General features: G+C 38.2%; 1 protein-coding gene across 2 annotated transcripts; it reads right to left on the bottom strand.

The window, feature by feature from the left end:
- Positions 1 to 597: 597 nt before the first annotated feature.
- Positions 598 to 18,016, bottom strand: Tpst (tyrosylprotein sulfotransferase). 2 transcript variants are annotated; one of them, XM_018109640.3, is made up of 7 exons: positions 17,779 to 18,016; positions 15,239 to 15,369; positions 10,366 to 10,606; positions 10,059 to 10,238; positions 7,446 to 7,582; positions 7,142 to 7,340; positions 598 to 3,410 (listed from the first exon to the last, which is right to left on the bottom strand). In XM_018109640.3, exons 1-7 carry the CDS (start codon positions 17,935 to 17,937, stop codon positions 3,078 to 3,080), a joined length of 1,380 nt encoding a protein of 459 aa, XP_017965129.1. In that variant the 5' UTR covers positions 17,938 to 18,016; the 3' UTR covers positions 598 to 3,077. The 2 variants fall into 2 exon arrangements, with proteins under 2 accessions (XP_017965129.1, XP_017965131.1); XM_018109642.3 differs by having other exon boundaries at positions 3,115 to 3,410; positions 7,180 to 7,340.
- Positions 18,017 to 18,317: the final 301 nt, after the last annotated feature.

Below are 18,317 nucleotides of genomic sequence, written 5' to 3'. Positions count from 1 at the left end.
TGCAGCGGTGGTTGGATGATCTTCAGCGATGATTGAGTGGGCAAGTAGTCGGTGGGATGTTGGATTGGTATTGCTAATATCTTCTTAAGGCACATACAACAGATACCAGTTGAAATTCCTGCTTATGATTCATATGGGAATAGCTTTATGCTGATATATCATAAGCGGCGGCATTTTTGACTATATATAGAGTATGCTGTAGCTGTATTTTGCGTTAATTTCTGAGACTTGATTTCATTTGAGCATTGCTGCAATACTTTAAGAACTAAATGCATCAAGTTAAGTTCAGAGATTCTTGCGTAGGTTAGTATTGGAATAAGGGATATATGAAATAGAATTTTGATATTTAAGGGTCTAAAGACTTTGCTACTAGATACATATCATTTCTCCTATGGATTGATGCGCGAGAAAAGGTTTACTCAACTTTGGTTTTATTACTTATTTTTGTAGCTGAGCATGGAATATTTATTTGATTGTAACCTAACAAGGCGCACTAATCAGGACGCAACTTACGTAAAAAACGGAATAAAGAAAAATTTAAATAAATACACCAAAATTTGACATAATTTTTAACTGTTATTATTTATTATTTGTATCTTTTTTTTCAGTTTAGAATATATTTAATATATTTTTTATTTTATTTTATGTTTTCTTTACGCTTTCATCCTTCTCCTTTTGCCTGCTGCCCTTGTTCTTGTTGTTGTTGTTGTTGTCTTTAATAAATATTGTACAATTTGCTTAGCTTATCTATTATTTTGCGTGTGTTTTGTATAACTATGTTTTGTGGCTCATGTGTTTCTTATTGGTTTAATGACAGTTCTCGGTATATTGTATACATATATCATTCTACTATTTCTCATGAATTCCCATTGGATCTGGCAGCGTGTGCACGCGAACAGCTTTGTTACAGTTTTGAGATAAATACATCAATTTAAATTTGCTAAACATTCATTAAGATTCATTTAGTTACACATTTGTTATATCTTTCTTTCTTTGTTTTTTTTTTTCATTTAATATTTATTTTTTATGCTTATCCCTTTTTAAGTGTATTTGAGCTTTGATTGTCTGTCAGCTGCAAGCACGCTGCTTCCCTTCACACCCACAATTTGTTGTTGTAGTCGTTTGTTATGACATTCACTTATATATGTATGTACATATGTAGTCGTAGCTATTTAATGCTTAGATATATCGTATGGGATATTGGGTATATATTTAAAACATAGTTTCCCCCTTAAGAAGCTAACAAAAATAGTTTACATTTAGATTCACAATTGATTTACGCACACAAATACAAACGCCTGTGCCACGAGAGTGAGGCAGACAGCAATATATTTGACAGAGCTTTTTTTTTTTTTCGTTTCTTCTATAGTTTTTCTGCTGTGCTTAATATTTTTTTATTGTGTGTGTTTTTTTTTCATATTTTTTCCATTTATTGTCAGCAATTGTTTATTTTTTTTTTTTGTTTTTAATATTTTTTAACCCGGCGCAGAAATAAAATAGTTTTGACTAAAAACTTAAACAAATTGCCATAGACTTAAGCTAACGATAAGTACAAGCTTGCTATCCCTTTCGCACACACACACACAGAGAGACACACGCATACACCACGCACACGAGCGTGGGGACGGAGAGCAGGGCATCGACTGTGTGTGTGTGTGCGTGCGTGCGTGCCACAGTGGCTGCTCTAAATAAACGTACAAAGGATGACAAAAAGTGAAAAAAAAAAAAACATTCCCCCTCGAGTTTATTTTAATTAGAATTAAGCGCTATAAACATCAACAGCTCTTAGTTATAAGGCCTAGGCGCATTTGTAGTCCTGTTTGTGTTTTTCATTTTGTTTAATTATTATTATAAATACATTTTTTTTATTTATTTAGTTTTTAAGTCACACATATACATGCACACACTGTACGATACTTGTAACTTTAACTGTAATTAATTTTAGACATTTATATGTGTATGTGTATGTGTAGTATGCATATGATGCTACAACATTCAGTCAATTTATTGCAACAAAAAAAAAAAAAATTCATTTAAAAAAAAAGTATTTATATATAATTATATTATGCTATGCTAAAAACTGTTTAAGCTTCTCCATTTCTTTTGCTTTGATTTCTTTTCTTTTTTTTTTAACTATAAATTTGTATAAGTATATGCACACTTGATTTGATGTATTTGAAATATCGTTATTAAAAGCTCTTTCAAATGTTATATCTTGCTCTTTTTTTTTTTGTTGTTGTTTATTATTATAAGATTTTAACATTATAAATGTATATAAAAAAAATATGTTTATATTTTTCTTTTATTGTTTGAGAGCTTGAGATTCAGAAAAAAAGGTAATTAAATTAAAAAAAAAATGTTTTACGTGAAAACTGTACAGAACTAATTAAATTAAACTAAAAAAAAAATTATTAAAATCAAATGTTACAGTTCTTGCAAAAAACTTTCGTAAAATTCCCCTTAAAAATTGGCGAAAGGCCATATAAAAATTAAATACATATCTATATATATTTCAATGTAAAATTTACTCGCGTTCCTTTAACGGTATTGTGGGGATAGTACTTAAAAGAGGAGCTTTAGCAGTGAGCGCGCCTGGCAACGATTTCTATTTTTATTCATTAATATTTAACATTATAATTTTTTTTTTTTTATCTATTTTCTGTTTTTTTTTTTTTTAGTTTTTTTGTTTTGGTGGTATTTGCTAAACATGTTTAAATTATGTTTACATCAATATTATGTATATATGTATGTATAAAAATTGTGTCTTCGATGCGGCAAATGTGTCTTTAAATCGCTTGAACGCATTACACACAGACACACACACACATGCACACTCGTGCGCAGCTGTATGCATACATATATACATGTATGTATATATATATATCTGCATATGCATATGCGTTTACTTGGTATAATACAATTTGAAATTGGTTTGCCAACATTTGATGCCATGCGCATTGTTGCTGTTGCTGTTGCTGCTGCTGATGTTGCAGATGTTGTTGTTGTTGATGTTGTTACTGTGTGTTGTCGTCAGCTCAATGCTTGCCGCGCGGCAATCTTATGGGTATATGCGGATATCATGTGTCCTCAAGTGCGCCGACATATTGCTTGCCATTGTTGTTATTATTATTGTTGTTGTTGTTGTTGTTGTTTTTGTTGCTGTTGAAGTTTGACGGCAGCTGCTTTATCGTGATGACATCCTTTGGCTTTTGCTGTTCCTGCTCCTGTTGCAGTTCCTGATTCGCCTGCTGTTGCTCTGTCATTATTTTATTATTATTATTATTATTTTCATTATTATTGTTTTTGTTGTTGTTGTTGTTATTATTATTATTGTTGCTATTATTATCATCCGTGTCCATCTGCAGCACCTCCTTCGCCTTATTTTCCCAGAGCACTCGATTGGCTTTTAGCTACAGCAAAAGAATAAGACGAAGAACATGAGACATATGACATATTAGACAAAAAGATGAATACGATTTATAGACACACACCAGTCCCCCTTCCCCACTTACACATATGCATAAATAATACTAGACACCCATGCACATATGCAAATACATATGAAAATGTGCATATTTTTATTTGAACATCATTTCTGCTTCATATGAATGCCGAGCGAGCTGCAGCTGCTCCGATTATTTATAGTCTGTCATTTATGCATCATTGTTGTTGTTGTTTTTGTTGTGGCTGCATTGCACATTAATGGGGGCTTAGTCTAGAGTTTGGCCACATCTATGCTCAAAGGATTACGCTGGCAGCCCCAAGGTAAGTGCCTCAGCCCTGACAAGCGAATTAATCGTCAATCAGAGCAGAGCCACAAGCATATTGCACTTATTAAATCAATACGCTCTCTATGCAATCCAGCTAGATTTATGCAAACATACATACACGCATACACACACATACATATATACAGATATTTCAATTGTACATTGATTGGAGTTGGCAAAATTAATTGAGCATGGCAAATGCTTTCATGCTCTGGCACGTCGCACGTTGGCTGCTGTCATTTAACACGCTTGTTCCATTAATTTTTAATTTAATTTCTCTCTTCATTTATTTATTTATATTGTGTTTGTGCACGAATGACAAAATTTTTGATAATGTTGAGCCAGGGTCGTGGGGCGGCAGCGCGATAAAAATGCAATTTATTTAAAAATTTTTGCAATTAACATAAATTACGCACATAAAATATAATTGGCGGCCTTTCAATTGATTATAATTGCAGTTGACGCCCTTAACATATATGCATATGTGTATGCGTGTGTGTGTATTGAACTGGCAACATTTATTGCTGGCATCTCTGCTGCTGCTGGTGCTGCTGCTGCTGCTGCTGCTGTTGGCATTTCAATTGCTTGCAAATGCAGCAACCGCACAGGTATAGAGCTGTCTGGCTGCAGCTTAAATTGGCAGTTATGTCGAACCAGCCCAGACCCACCGGAACCACTCAGCCACCGCCGAACATTTCATCTGTGAAAATGCAGAATTTCGTGTTGTGACAGCTGCAACAGCAGCAGCAGCAACAGCAGCGGGAGCAACAACAGGAGCAGCGTAAAAATCAAAGCTGCAGTCGAAATCATTTCAAATGCAACGCTTTCAACCGCAACTGCAACGGCAACAGCAAGTGCAATTGCAGCTGCTGCAGCAACTGCGACACGTGCAACACCTGCAGCTGGCAGGCAAATTCAAGCGGCCAAGAGGCAATTCATGCCACAGCAGCCGCTGTCGCTGATGTCGCTGCTGCTGCTGCTGCTGCTGCTGCTCCTTGTCTGTCTGTCTATCAGTTGCTTGCAAATTTTAATTTATGAGCAGTCCTCGAGCAAATGTCGGCCGTTTTCAGCTTTCAGCTTTTAGCTTTCCAGTTGCAGTTGTCAAGCCTCAAGTGCATCGCCAGCCAGGGGGCGGGAGCGGGCGCGGGCGCGGGTGCGGGCACTCAGCGACTCAACAAAGCTGCTCTAATTAATTAGCCGCTAATTTAACGCGTCTGTGGCAAGCAGCTGTGCAGGACTCTCAACTGAACAGGATATGCCTCTAGGTTGCCACACAGTGGCAGCAGCAACAGCAGCAACAGCAGCAGCAACAGCAGGAGCAGCAGCAGCAACTGTAGCAGTTGCATGTAATTTATTATTTGCCTCATAATGGAAAATTCGTTTGGCTTCCCGGGCTTCCCGGGCTCGACGACTAAATTGCAACAAGAGCTATTTAATGCGCTGCGCGTATAGAGCCATAAATATTGTAATTTATATTCATATATATTTTATATGCAAGCACACACACACACACACACACGCAGTCATATATGCTTATGGTATATATACATTTATATATGCTTATGTAAATCTGGAAAAGTCAGTGCTTGCAGCATTAGCTGCATTAATGAACAACTCGGATGGCTCTAGTTGAGAGTATACGGCGGGCAGATACCCTGAGAGCTCAAAGCTCATGTGACTCTACCAACACCGTCCTGTGTGCGGTTGGCAAGCTAGAAAGCTTGCCATATGCTTAGCATATGTTTTCCATATTCAATAGAATATTTCTCACTTCATTCATATATTTAGCACCTTGGAAAAGAGCACGGACAGACAGATGAGAGCACTCAGCTGGAATATATGTACATATATACTCTACAGGGCTATGCCACGGCAGTGGGCCTTCAATTATTAAAGCCATAATACCCTGAATTCCCATTGACAATGTGCTCGGGGCGTAAAAAATGCAAACCCACAAATGAATGCAGAATATATTTATATGTGGGCATACTCTATATGAAATATATGAAATATATAGTGTGTATATGTATGTGTGCATGCATATAAATTGCCTAAGTGTGCCCTAAAGTCATGTATCTGATTCAACAATGGGTAGCCAAACGTCATTATTATCCTGGCTATCGATATGGCAGCACAACATGCATATGCACCAGGCATGTGTCCTGTTGTGTCTCTCTCTCTCTGTGTGCGTGCGTGTGTGTATGTGTGTGTGTGTCCTCAGGAAGCAGAGCTTCAAAAACCACAGCAACAACAACAATGGCGACAATAGCAGCAGCAATGCATGTTTAAGTGCCTGGAATAAATAAAAATACAAAACGAAAAAAAAAGAAAACAACGAAAAATAAAAGAAATATATATAAAAATAAAAAAATATATATATATATATATATATAGAACAAGTGCAAAAAAGGCGAGTGCAAGAAACAAACAAGCAAACAAACACAAAACAAAACAAAAAATGCCATATAAAGTCGTGTGTAACAAGTTAGAAAGGCTCTCTCAATCGCTCGAGTTGACCAGCTCAACAGATACTCTATAAAGCGCAGGATGTGTAAATTAAAGAGTTGGAGCATTGCAAAAGTTTTTAATGCAAATGACAAATTCGTCTAGTTTTTAAAATATCTTAAACAATTTAAGGACTTGAATTTATTTCAGTTTAAAGCATTGCCAAAGTCATCTCTCTCTCTCTTTCTCTTTCTCTTTGTGTACAATCGGACTACAGACAAAGCCAGTTGAGTCGATAGACCAACAGGCAACAGCAGCTGTAGCCGGCTGCATCGTAGTCCGCCCGCTTTAGCTGTGTAGTCCAGCTTTTTGTGCAGAAGAATAAGGAGAGCTCAACAGCACGTTATCTGCGAATATGGCCAACAATCGTTGTCACAAAGCAAGAGTGCAAAATATGGCAATGACAGAAGCCAACGGGAGCGACAAAGAGCCGAGCAACTGCAACAGCAAGCAACAACAACAACAACAGTGGCGGCAAAAAGTGAGCACAACAAAAAAGTGAGAAAACAAAAAATGAAAACGTGCGCAGCGAAAAAAAAAAAGAAAAAGAAAAAGCATGAGAGGATGACAATGAAGATGGCAACACAAAATGTTAACTGGAACGACAACAAAAAGGATGGCCGCCATGTTGAATGCTTTGGGGATATCCGGATCCGGACATGGCTGATCGGGGTGGCAGGCGAGAGCGTGAATGGGAATGGGAATGGAAATGGAATTGGAATTGGGTAATGGTCGAGAGGTTGCAGTGCGTGTGCGTGTGTGTGTGTGTGCGTGTGTTTGTGCCATTCCATGCCGGACCGATTGACTGAACACATCTGAGTGACGCTGCGACGCTGTCTGCCTGTCTGATTGTTTGTTGCACATACCTTAGATGTATTGTCCTGCACCCATGCATCTGGCTTACCGTAGTCCGGCGGATTCGCATACGGATCGTAGCCCAGCACGGAGAGCATGGGCGCAATGTCGGCCATGTCGCGCACCACATCGCCGGGTATATGGCCCACCCACTTGGACAGCGCCTCAAGATTGACCGGCTTGATGACCTGGTCTGATGACCGCTCCACTCTAACAAAAGTTGCGTCAGCAACAAAGTAAGAGAAACCGTTTTAGAATGTTGCAGACTCTCGCAATTAGCTGATGGGGCAACCAAATGCTGCGGCTACTACTCACTTGGACAGCGGCACACCGTTCGGCTTGTTGATGAACTCCTCGTGATGCAGCACCGCACTGTTCCACGGCACGTCCAAGAACTTTAAAATCTTGCGCATCCACTCCTCCGGATGCAGCACCAGCTGCTCATAGTAAACCTAAGAGAAGGCAGAGATGATCAAATGCATTTAGTAATTGCAATGGAAATAAATATGGAACAAATTGAGAAAAGCTGTTTAAATAAATAAATAGATAAATTAGCTAACGTTAAATGGCTTTTTTATAATTTTAGTAATATTATAAAAGGGTTATAAATAAACAAAATCATGTGAATATATATTTTATTTAATCAATAAAAACAAATTTAGAAAAATATTATTTTTTTGATTGCTTTTAGAGTTAAATAAAAAAAAATTGTATGGAAATAATTGTGATAAACTATTAAAATAAATAATATTAGAAAAAGAAATAAATTAGCTATTAACTTTTAATCATTATAGTAATATTATAAGCTCATAATTAACCAAAATTTAAAATATTAATTTTTTTTTTTTTTTTTTTTTTTTTTTTTTTTTTTTTTTTTTTTTTGGTAAATAAAATAGTAAATAGTGATAAAATAAAAAAAATAATTTCGATAGAAATAATTGTGAAAAGGTGTTTAAATAAAATAATAATAATAATAAAAAAGACAATAATTAATAATAAATAAATAAAATTAATAAAGGTTGAACTATTCACACTAATATTATAAAAAATTTATAATTAAACAAAATAATCTGAGTTTATATATTATTTAATTACTAAATAGTAGGCATTAATAATTAAAAACAAATTATATATATTCAATCTTTATTATTGTTTTTAGTGATAAAGAAAAAATAATTTGTGCATTTTATAAACTACAAAATTAGTTCAATTACTAATTAGTAATTATTAACTATTATTTTTAGTAATATAAAAACCAAGATCAAATAATTTCGCTTGTTCAGCACTTTAATTATAATTAATGCCCAGCTCATTTCGAAATGGCATTGAAACGTGTTTTAAAATTTTCAAATAATTATGTTTTACATTAATCTGTTGACTGCCTGCATAACAATGGACTATGGCAATAAATTACAATTTTAATGGCATTTAAATATATTTAATAATGCACACAGAGCCATAAATTTCAATGTAATTACTCAAATTGCCCTGCTTTATAGGATTTGCAATTATGACTTTAATAACCAACAATTACAAACACAAATCAATACGAGGAGGCTCAACGTCAGGGCTCTGCAAACATTCTTATCGTGCTAATGATTATTATAATTAAATTATGTCATTAAAATTACAGACTGCAACTGCAAAGTGTAATTTAAAACATGTCAAAGCTAATTACTAAAGGTGCTTAAACAGGCTGTCTAGAGCAGAGAGTCTTACACTTATCCAAAACTATTTAATTTAGCTGCTCTCATAAATTATGCTAATGATAATTGTCATTTCTAATGAACTTGTGGGCAGAAAATTCAAGTCAAGTAAAATTCGAGGAAGACAAAACGAATTAATAGGGATTTGTTTGATATATAGAGGAGTTTCTCATAAAAGGTGTGACCGTTTCCGATATTTGAGTATGCTTGGGCTTGCGGCATTCCCCCTCTAATATGAAGGATTCATAAATACCAAAACAGCGTTTGACTGTCATGAGTTTTCATTTAACAATGATTTAGTTTTTCATTCGCTCAGCTACAGCAATAGAGGCAGAGGAATATGCGGAGAGAAACATTGAATATAGGGAATGGGTCACATGCAGAGGAATTGAGAGCCTTTACAATTCACTCGTAATTAATTATTACTATGCAATGCATTCATTACGGATTTTGTATATATGAAATGAAAAGGATTTGCTTTTTGATAATTAGCTTTAACATTCAAGCAATTTATTATATTGATATTGAATGATGTAAAAATTTGGCAGCTCTTCAATTGCCGCTGTTGCGCTTAACTATTTCTCCATTGCTTGCTCTATCAAGTCACAGCCTAAGCTAAAGAAACTCAAGAGCAGTGAAGATAAAGATGAAGCAGATGAGGCAGTGTAAGGTTAAGTCTATTATCTCAGTCTAAATCTAAGTCTATGCTAAAATCTTAAAGATGATACGTAAAGAAACTTATCAAGGTATATTCACAAACATATAATCGAAATATTTTTAATATTTAAATTATATTGGAATTTTTACTATTTTCATTATTTATTCACTTTTTAATTATTATTATTTTAATATGCTTTGAAATCCGCGCAGTACAAAAGAATTTCAATTGTAAATAAATTAAAAAAAAAAAAAAAATAAAAATAAAAATAAAATAAATAAATAAATAAAAAAAAAAAAATAATAAAAATAATTAAATAAAATAAAATAAAATTCGCTAAAATGTTTACACTGAGCACACACATGATATTCTAGCATTCATTAAAAATTAATTAACTTTTATTTTTTCGTCTCTCTTTCTCTCTCTCTCTCTCTGTGTGTGTATGTGTCATATGTGCAGCTGACAACTGTCAACTGTCGTCTGTCAACTCTCCGCCCTCGCCTGGCTACTACTACTACTGCCAACTCTCTCACTCTCTCTCTTCCTTTCTCTTTCTCCACTCACCATCATGCATCGATCCTTGCCAATGTCGCGGCACTGTTCGTGCATTAGCTCGATGGCGTGATTCCATTTCTGCATGCACTGGCGATAGCTGCTCAAATCGAATCCGGTGATTGTCACCTTGCGGGATATAATCGAATGAACCGTTGCACGTCCGTCCCGCACCATGAATAGGAATTTGGCCTACGTCAATTAGAGGGAAGTACAAACAAATACTTTTAAATCAAGTTACAGTTCTTTCTCTGTATGTCTGTGTGCGTGTGTGTGTGTGTGTGTGTGTGTGGGTCTGTCTGTGTGTGTGTGTGCTTACATTGGGAAATAGCTCGATTACATAGGAGCCCATTTTGAGAGTCAGCGGATCCTTGTTACATAAGCGCGGCGCCGGTTCACCATGCTTCGCAATGATTTCCAAGCAGAATTGGGCGATGGCACTGTTCATGACCTCCTTGGTGATGCCCGCCTCCTGCAGGCGCAGCGACTCCTTTTCGGACTTTAGCCAGTGCGAGCGCAGCTGTAGAATGCGCGGAATGACGCGCGTCTCCTGCCCGCAGCTAAATGGATGAGACATACAAAAGCGAATAAGCAAAAGCCGGGCAATGCAGCAATGCAGCACAGCAGGAGCAGCTGCACCAGTCGACCGGAAGGATAAATGGAAGGTAAAATATGTGTATGTGTGAGTGTGTGTGTGTGTGTGAGGGCTGTGGTGTAGTGGAACCATGGGATTCGACCAAGTTACAAAACAGCGAAACAACAATGATGTTTGATATCGCTGCGCTTCGAAACGCAGCGTGCTCCATGCCCGCATCACGCCTCAAAACAATTCAGCTCTGGGCTTTTGCTAATGCAATCGACTAAATGGTTAGCGCTCACTCGACTCGCCCCTCGCCCCACGCCCCTCGACTCTCACCACTCACTGCTCGCCTCGACTTGATTCTGTTGCACTCAACAAGGCTCAACATTGAAGCGTTAAATTGCTAAATTTTCGAGCAAACAACAAGCGCAGCCCTTCCCCGCCCTCGCTCGCCCCACCCCGACCCTAGCCACTCTTGGCCCGGCCGGCAGTTCTTTTCGCGTAATTCGCGAATTAACAGCATCCACTCGGCCATTGAGCAGATGCCGTTGGACTACAATTTAAGGCAAGTGCCGGAGGAGCTGTAAGGACTTTGTCCAGCCACAGCCACTAGAATTTGTGCAAAATCAATTAGGCTACGTACGTCCAGGTCAGTTGATGCTGAAATATTTTAATTACATTCCCTGAATGCAATAATTATGAATTCTTGTGGCGCACGAAATGCCAGGGGCGAGAGGCGTGCCGGCATGCACAGCTCTCTCTCTCTCTCTCTCTCTCTCTCTCTGTGCATGCGAGAGTGAACTGAACTGGACTCAACTGAATTTCACTTAAAGCAATTAGGCCCGATATTTAATATAAAAGTCGGACTGGCTAATAAATGTTGCATACTTTACGGAGAGACCGACGAAAGGCCATTTCAATCAATATTGAGTGTGCAAGCAAACAAGGTAGAGCAACGATGGAATTATTTTGCATAAGCAATGTTTTTTTCTTTCCTTTCGGTGAAATACAAAATCAAATTTTGTAGACAGCCGAAAAATTGTGATTGAAAACGTTCAAGTCGAATTCCTGAAAAACCAATTTCAACTGACAAATTCTGGCTGGAATTGTGAGCTGGAAATTTAATAAACAAAATCATATTATTTATTTAAGACTTTCTGAGACAAATTTTAGGCACTAAATTAATGTATATGTATATGTATGTACATATATGCATGTGTAAATAATTGAAATTTCAATTTTATAGCCTTCAGTTTTATTGCTTTAAATTCTAGCCGCATTCGGCATTTGAAATAAATTTTATGAATATTTAAATATGCATAACTATTTATATATATGTAGGTGTATATTTCTTATATATATTTATTCCCATTTTACAAATTTCAAACTTTAAGCAGACAGAACGAAAGTTGTTGTTCCAATTAATATAAAGTGCACTATACAAATCTAATATACTCTGTTCATCTTATGAACGAGCATATCAAGAATAAGTTCTTAAAATCTGTTTTCTGTTGTCTATTTCAATATATAATTCTCTTCCTTCATATCCACCTATGTGATCTCTAGATTAGACTTGCAAGATCTGTTCATATAGTCAGCTCAAAACTCTTGTATTCCTCTATACTTCATCTACCAAATAATCTTCTATTATCTAGCTATCTTTCTTCCTATCCACCTAGATTTGCTTGACAAGATCTATTCATTCTTTTATCTATCTATCCTCCTTTATATCCACCTATGCGATCTCTAGATTAGATTTGCAAGATCTGTTGATCAAGTCTCTCTTGCCTCTACACTTCTACACCTATTTTCTAACATCTATCCAAATAGTATCCTCCTTCTTATCCACCTGTGATCTCTAGCTTTGCAAGATCTGTTCATAAAGTCAGCCCAAAACTCTCTCCTCCTTCTATATTTCTACACAGACTCTCTAACATCTATCCAAATATGGAATTCTCTTCGTATCATATCATAGCTGCTTTTCATGCATATCAAGTTGCTTGTTGAATGCTCACTTTTTGCCAGTTGGATGCCGTGCCAGGGACTCTATCGCGTTCTTGCTAGTATTTCAAATGACTTTATTGCTCTGCGGAATCCATTTGCTCGTTATTCACTGAGGGCCATTTGAGCGTGTTGCGCAAGCAAACTGCCAACTGTGGACATTTGTTGGCCCTGCATTGGGCTACGGATGCCATGAGTTACAGGCAAATTCCACAATTCTCTAACTTGAGTTAGACAGAGCCGGCGGCAAAGCTCTACAAATATATATAATCTTGGAGCAATTACATGCGCGTGGCTTATATGCAAATCGGACGAACAAAAGCTAACGAGGCCAGCGCAAAAACATTGGATTCATCCCTACAGACGCACACACACACATGGCTGCTCGTATCTGTATCTGTGCTGTGCAGGCGTATCTGTATCTGCACTGGCACAAATTTAACTAAAGGCGTCCCTGGCTCTTGCGGGGCGGAAGTAAGTTTTTAAATAGCGGAAATTGTGCTGTGCAGCCATCAGAAAAAGTGGCGCTGACTGCTGTCAGCAGCCGGCAGCCCCAGCAGCCCCAGCAGCTCCAGCAGACCCAGAAGTCGAGGAGTCAGCAGTCGGAATTCAGTGCACAGTATGTGTGTGTGTGTTCGAGAGAGAGAGAGAGAGTGGGCAGGGGAGAAGTGGCGTAAAATGCAAATTGTTAATAAAATAAGCAAGCAAAAGTCGACACCTAACAGACCCCATAGCCTTTTGATGTCCTTTGTATCGCCGTAATGCAGTCTCTCTGTGCCGTGGCACGCCTTTAACCTGCCTCGCCGTTCCACTGACTAACGGCACAAAGGAGACGTCCGCAGCGCAAAAATTCGTGGCTAATTACTCATGCGTAGCATAAACTTAATAATCTAATTCATGCTGTGACGCCAGCCCCGCAGACAATAAATCCAAAGTTACCCGCTCTTTTTGGTTTCGCCCCCTCCCCCTTCCCCATCCTCCTCTCTTACAATTGAAAAAGCCGTAGCAGAAAGCAGCAACTGGACAGCAGGTTTTGGCCATCCATCATTTCAGACAAGTCGGTGCCCGGTGCCGCGTCGCGACGCGTCGGCGTCTATCTATGTATGTATATCATGTAATACATATATAAACGATAACATTTTGATATAGCTGCAAAATAAATAAACACCTGCTACGTTGATTACGTGCTGTACAGTTATTTTGTGCAGCACTTTAGCAGCTATTATCATTTACATAATTCCTGTGTGCCTACAAGCTAATTATTTAGCAATACAATTCAGCGGATTAACTTCACGTTAATTGTTTGACTAGCACTTGGTAGTAAATCAGTTTAATTACTTTTCAAGTGACTCTGAGTCATTTGATAAAATAGTTCTTCGGGCATAAGTGAGTGGCATGAAAGGAGATCCCAGCAGCTTGGCCTGATTATGGTATATATGAAAGCTATTGCAGAACATATATAAGAAACTACTTGACAATAGACAGCAGCGAGTTTGTTGATTTTGAAAGCAGTTTAGCATAAAGTTTTCTAGCTCATACAGGTCAGTTCGGCTTGGGATGTTAAGCACTGATTGATGATTGAGCATTAATATGAGTACAGCATAGATCGCTCTAGCTCATTTATCTAGTCACTAGAACTACTCTGGGCCTCGCACAACTGTGGTAAAAGCTGTAACTTAATTAGCGAGGGTGAACTAAAGGAATACTTTAATATCTTCTCTCTCAATTGTAAGCATATCACAATTCAATTCTTATTCCATCTATTTCAGTATGAAATACTTAAGTTCTTATATAGTAACTCATGCTACTTTGAAGAAAAATGAATGAAGAGGGAAGGAATCTCGTGCTTAAATTTAGCTAAGGCACTGTCAATGCCAAGGCTTGGCTTGATGAATATTATTCGAACTTAAGGACCAAGAGACTCAACCGCTGATTGTCAAAATTTACCAAATGCTCCGTCTCCTAAATCAGTTTGAAATGGTGGTAAAGTTCAATGAAATTGACAGTGATATAATTCCTGCTCCCCTCAGGAACTATTTCCTGTTTTCAGATCTCAAGAGGATGCTCTTTGGACAGAAATTTAGCGAAATAAAACTGAACTTAATTTCCAGACTAAAGACAAACTTTAGTCGCTCCAATTGTAATATTTCCCTAATTTTAATAAGTAAAAAATATATTATTTATTCCTACGTTAGCCTACAAACTTTATTTGTAAACTATATTATATATAGAACTATGAGTTTCTCATCGCTGCTAGTGAGAGGCATTACCCAATAATAATGTGCCTTTGGCAGTCTGACATATTTGAAAAGTATTTGTATGAACATGCAACATAAAACGGTTTTTTGTGGCTGTCATGTAGGGCTTGACCTGTTGCCTTTGTTAGCCCCACATTGTGAGTCAGGCAAGCCATTCAGGCAGTCGTATGGGGTTGCGTGGACACAAGTGTGCCGAGTGCCGGGTGCCGATTGTGGGCCGGCTTTCAAGTATGTGTTGATGATGCAGGGCGCTGGGGAGTTGGGGAGCTGGGGAATTGGGGAGCTGGGGCACTAGGCAGCCAGGGAGCAATGTTGGTTGGTTGTGTTTTTGTATTTTTTGGGTGTAAACTTACCGCACATCGGGATGAGCATCCAACATGGCGCGCATTAATGTCGTGCCAGACCTGGGCACGCCACCTATGAATATTAATGGCATCTCACGGTTGTATGAATAGGAGCGTTGATTGTCATCTGTGACGTATTTCTAGATGGTGAACGATGGAGCGCCGAGCAAATATAATAATAAAAAAAAAAAGAAACATAGAAAAAAGGTAGCACGAGGGGGGGAAAGGAAAAAAATTAAATTAGAGAAAAGTTGCAGGCAAAAATTAAGTGTGTCTCCACGACGATAATGATGATAATTATGAGAATGAGCAGCTGCTGGCGGCGAGCCTGAAGCATAGCAACGATGTCGCCAAGGTGCCCCAGGCAGCTGTCAACTGAATTTGCGTGGCCCCACACACACACACACACACACACATACATTTAAGTTTATCTACGTGTGTGGGTATTGGTAACAGCAGCCCGTTAACCTTTGGCGTGCCTGTCGCATTAATGTCAATTTAAAGGATTTTCGTGCGCAGCTAAAAAATGCCTCGGCCCAGGCGTTCTACTCTAGAATCTAAGCCTCTAATACGAGCCGCTTTAACAACTTACTCAACGCGAGCAAAATATGCGTGAAATTGTGCTAAGAAGAAGACAAAATATTTGAGAAAATATTCGAAATTCAACTACTCTATGCAAAGAGATTTTTGAGTGATTAGAAAACGTGTTACGATTGAAGTATCGGATAGAAGTTATAGGAATATGTTAGGAAAACATAGTAACATATTGTAACATATATCGCATACCACTTATAGAAGGCTGAAAATGGAAATAGTTTACTTGTATATACAAGTTAAAGATGGCTGGCACATATATCGCATATAAATTTATAACGATATTCACTTGATATTTCGAATACAAATTAATATAGAATATAGAATAATATGGAAATCTGGCATGAACAAATATGAGCTATCGTATAGAAGCTGTATACAAATTAATATAGAATGTAGAATAATATGGAAAAATCTGGCTAGAATATCGCATGGGAAAATCGGAGCTATCGTATAGAAGCTATAGAGCTCTGTTAATTGAATTATTAAGTTTATGGATATATCGCATAAAAGAAATAAAAGTGTGATGATGGAAACATATCGCATTGGTAATAATAATAACAAGTTAATGGAATTATCTGGCAAATATATCCCATAGAACTTAATGAAGCCTCTTAAGAGATCTGACTGCCCAATCGGACTGAATTTGAAAAACATTTCTAATAGAAGTTAGAGCAGTCTGATCAAAACCTGTCCGATACATCGCATATATGTAAGTCAATTTAAATATCTGGCTAGCATACTGATTCGAAGTATTTGGCTTATATAGCAGGGAAATAACTATCATCAGCCAACGTCATAAATAATAAAACGCAGAGCTGGGAAGCTTTTCCATCACATATACGTTCTGCTGTGCTCTGGCTCTGTGTATTCTATCGCAGCTGTTACACCATTCATGGGAAATGTCGACTCCCCTCCTATCGAGAGTGTATGACAGCATATTTTGTTGTTTGCTGGGAGATTCGGCAATTGGTTAACACTGTGGTTTCTCCATCTCCACCCGCCGCCCATCCAATTCCGTGGCTGTTAGTCAGCACTTTTAATCGATCCGATAAGGCGAAATTCTAGCTGACTGTTGTTCGTCCGTCCGTCCGTTCGTCCGTCTGTCTGTCTGTCCTTATCGGCTGACTGCTTTGATGAGATAAGAATGCGACAAGCGCAAACAGAATGTGCCCCAATAATGAATTATTGATCAGAGCAATTTGATTGAATTGGGGCCAAAGCACCCAGGCACACACACACACACACGCACACACACACCAAGTTGGGTCAAAAGGCTTAACTGCCTCAATAATGATGCAACTTAAATTCAATTAACAAGCAGCAACAAAGGAAAATCTCACAGCTCTCGGCCATCGAAAGCGCTCCGACTGCAGTCAACAAATCGTAAGTTGAAAATTGAAAAATTGGTCGAAACTGCATTGGGGCATTGTGGACAAGTCCACTTCTCGAGTGAATATATATTGTGAATAGCTGGGTCGTGTGTTGTGAATGAGTCTGTGCTTGCTTTCCACCTGATCCGCTTTCAGCTGAAGTGTGGCCACGATTGGCCAGCAAGCAAACAAAAAAAAGTGAAGAAGAAGAAGATGAAAATTGCAGCTCTTGTTGGCATTTGGTCAACTAATGTTTACAAAATGGTGTTCGGCCAAGCGATAAGCAGCAAATCCCCCAATGACTTTGCATCGCTTGCGGTTTGGGTCAGCGTGTGCAGTCAACATGAAATTAGTTATACAGTCCTTTGGGCTCCCAGATGCGAGCGAAACGACACATCTATATCTATCGATGCTCTAACTATGCTGGCCGCAATTTGATTTATCATTCGCCATCGGCCCCAAATACCCTAATACCTATGTGCATAGCCTCAAGTGTAAATAAACTTGAGCTCGATGCGTGCATGTGTGTGTGTGTCTATATATAATACATATATGTATACATAAATGTATGTATATGCTTACCTCTACACGCATCATTTGTGATGGCAAATCGTTAGTGGGGTCCAGCTTGAAGAGACAGGTGGGCCGCAGTTCGGTGAATTTGAATAGGAACATTGTGACGACAATTATGCCAAAAAGCACCCAAAGGGTGATTTTCTTATTGCGATATGGCAGCCGCATCCTGGCCAGCTGCTGGCGGCGGCCAACTGAGGTGTGAAACTAACTGCTTTTTGATTTCAATGCCCAATCCAACGGGCAGCTGCGTCAGCCAACGCTCTCACTGACTGACTGACTGCACTTGAGCCGTCGTCTATTTGTGTTGCCTTATTGATTCAAATGACTGACTCACTGACTCACTGGCTGATTGACTCAGTGACTCACTGATTCTCTCACTGTCCGATTGTCAGCAGTTGGCTTCTGGTTGCCGGACGTTACAAGCTTAAATATGTAAATTGGTTTCTTTAGCCGTTGCCTACAAGTTTTCGTTTGCTTTCTTCGACAGTTGCTGCTGCCTCTATTTGCACTTGGATGCCTTTCAGCTGCTGTTGTTCCGGTTAAAA

The sequence above is a fragment of the Drosophila navojoa genome, chromosome X (genome assembly GCF_054131105.1).
Source record: "Drosophila navojoa isolate 15081-1374.11 chromosome X, UAZ_NAV_1.0, whole genome shotgun sequence".
Lineage (NCBI taxonomy): Eukaryota > Metazoa > Arthropoda > Insecta > Diptera > Drosophilidae > Drosophila > Drosophila navojoa.
The sequence above is the reverse complement of the archived record's forward strand: the minus strand, read 5'-3'. Positions and strand labels throughout refer to the sequence as shown.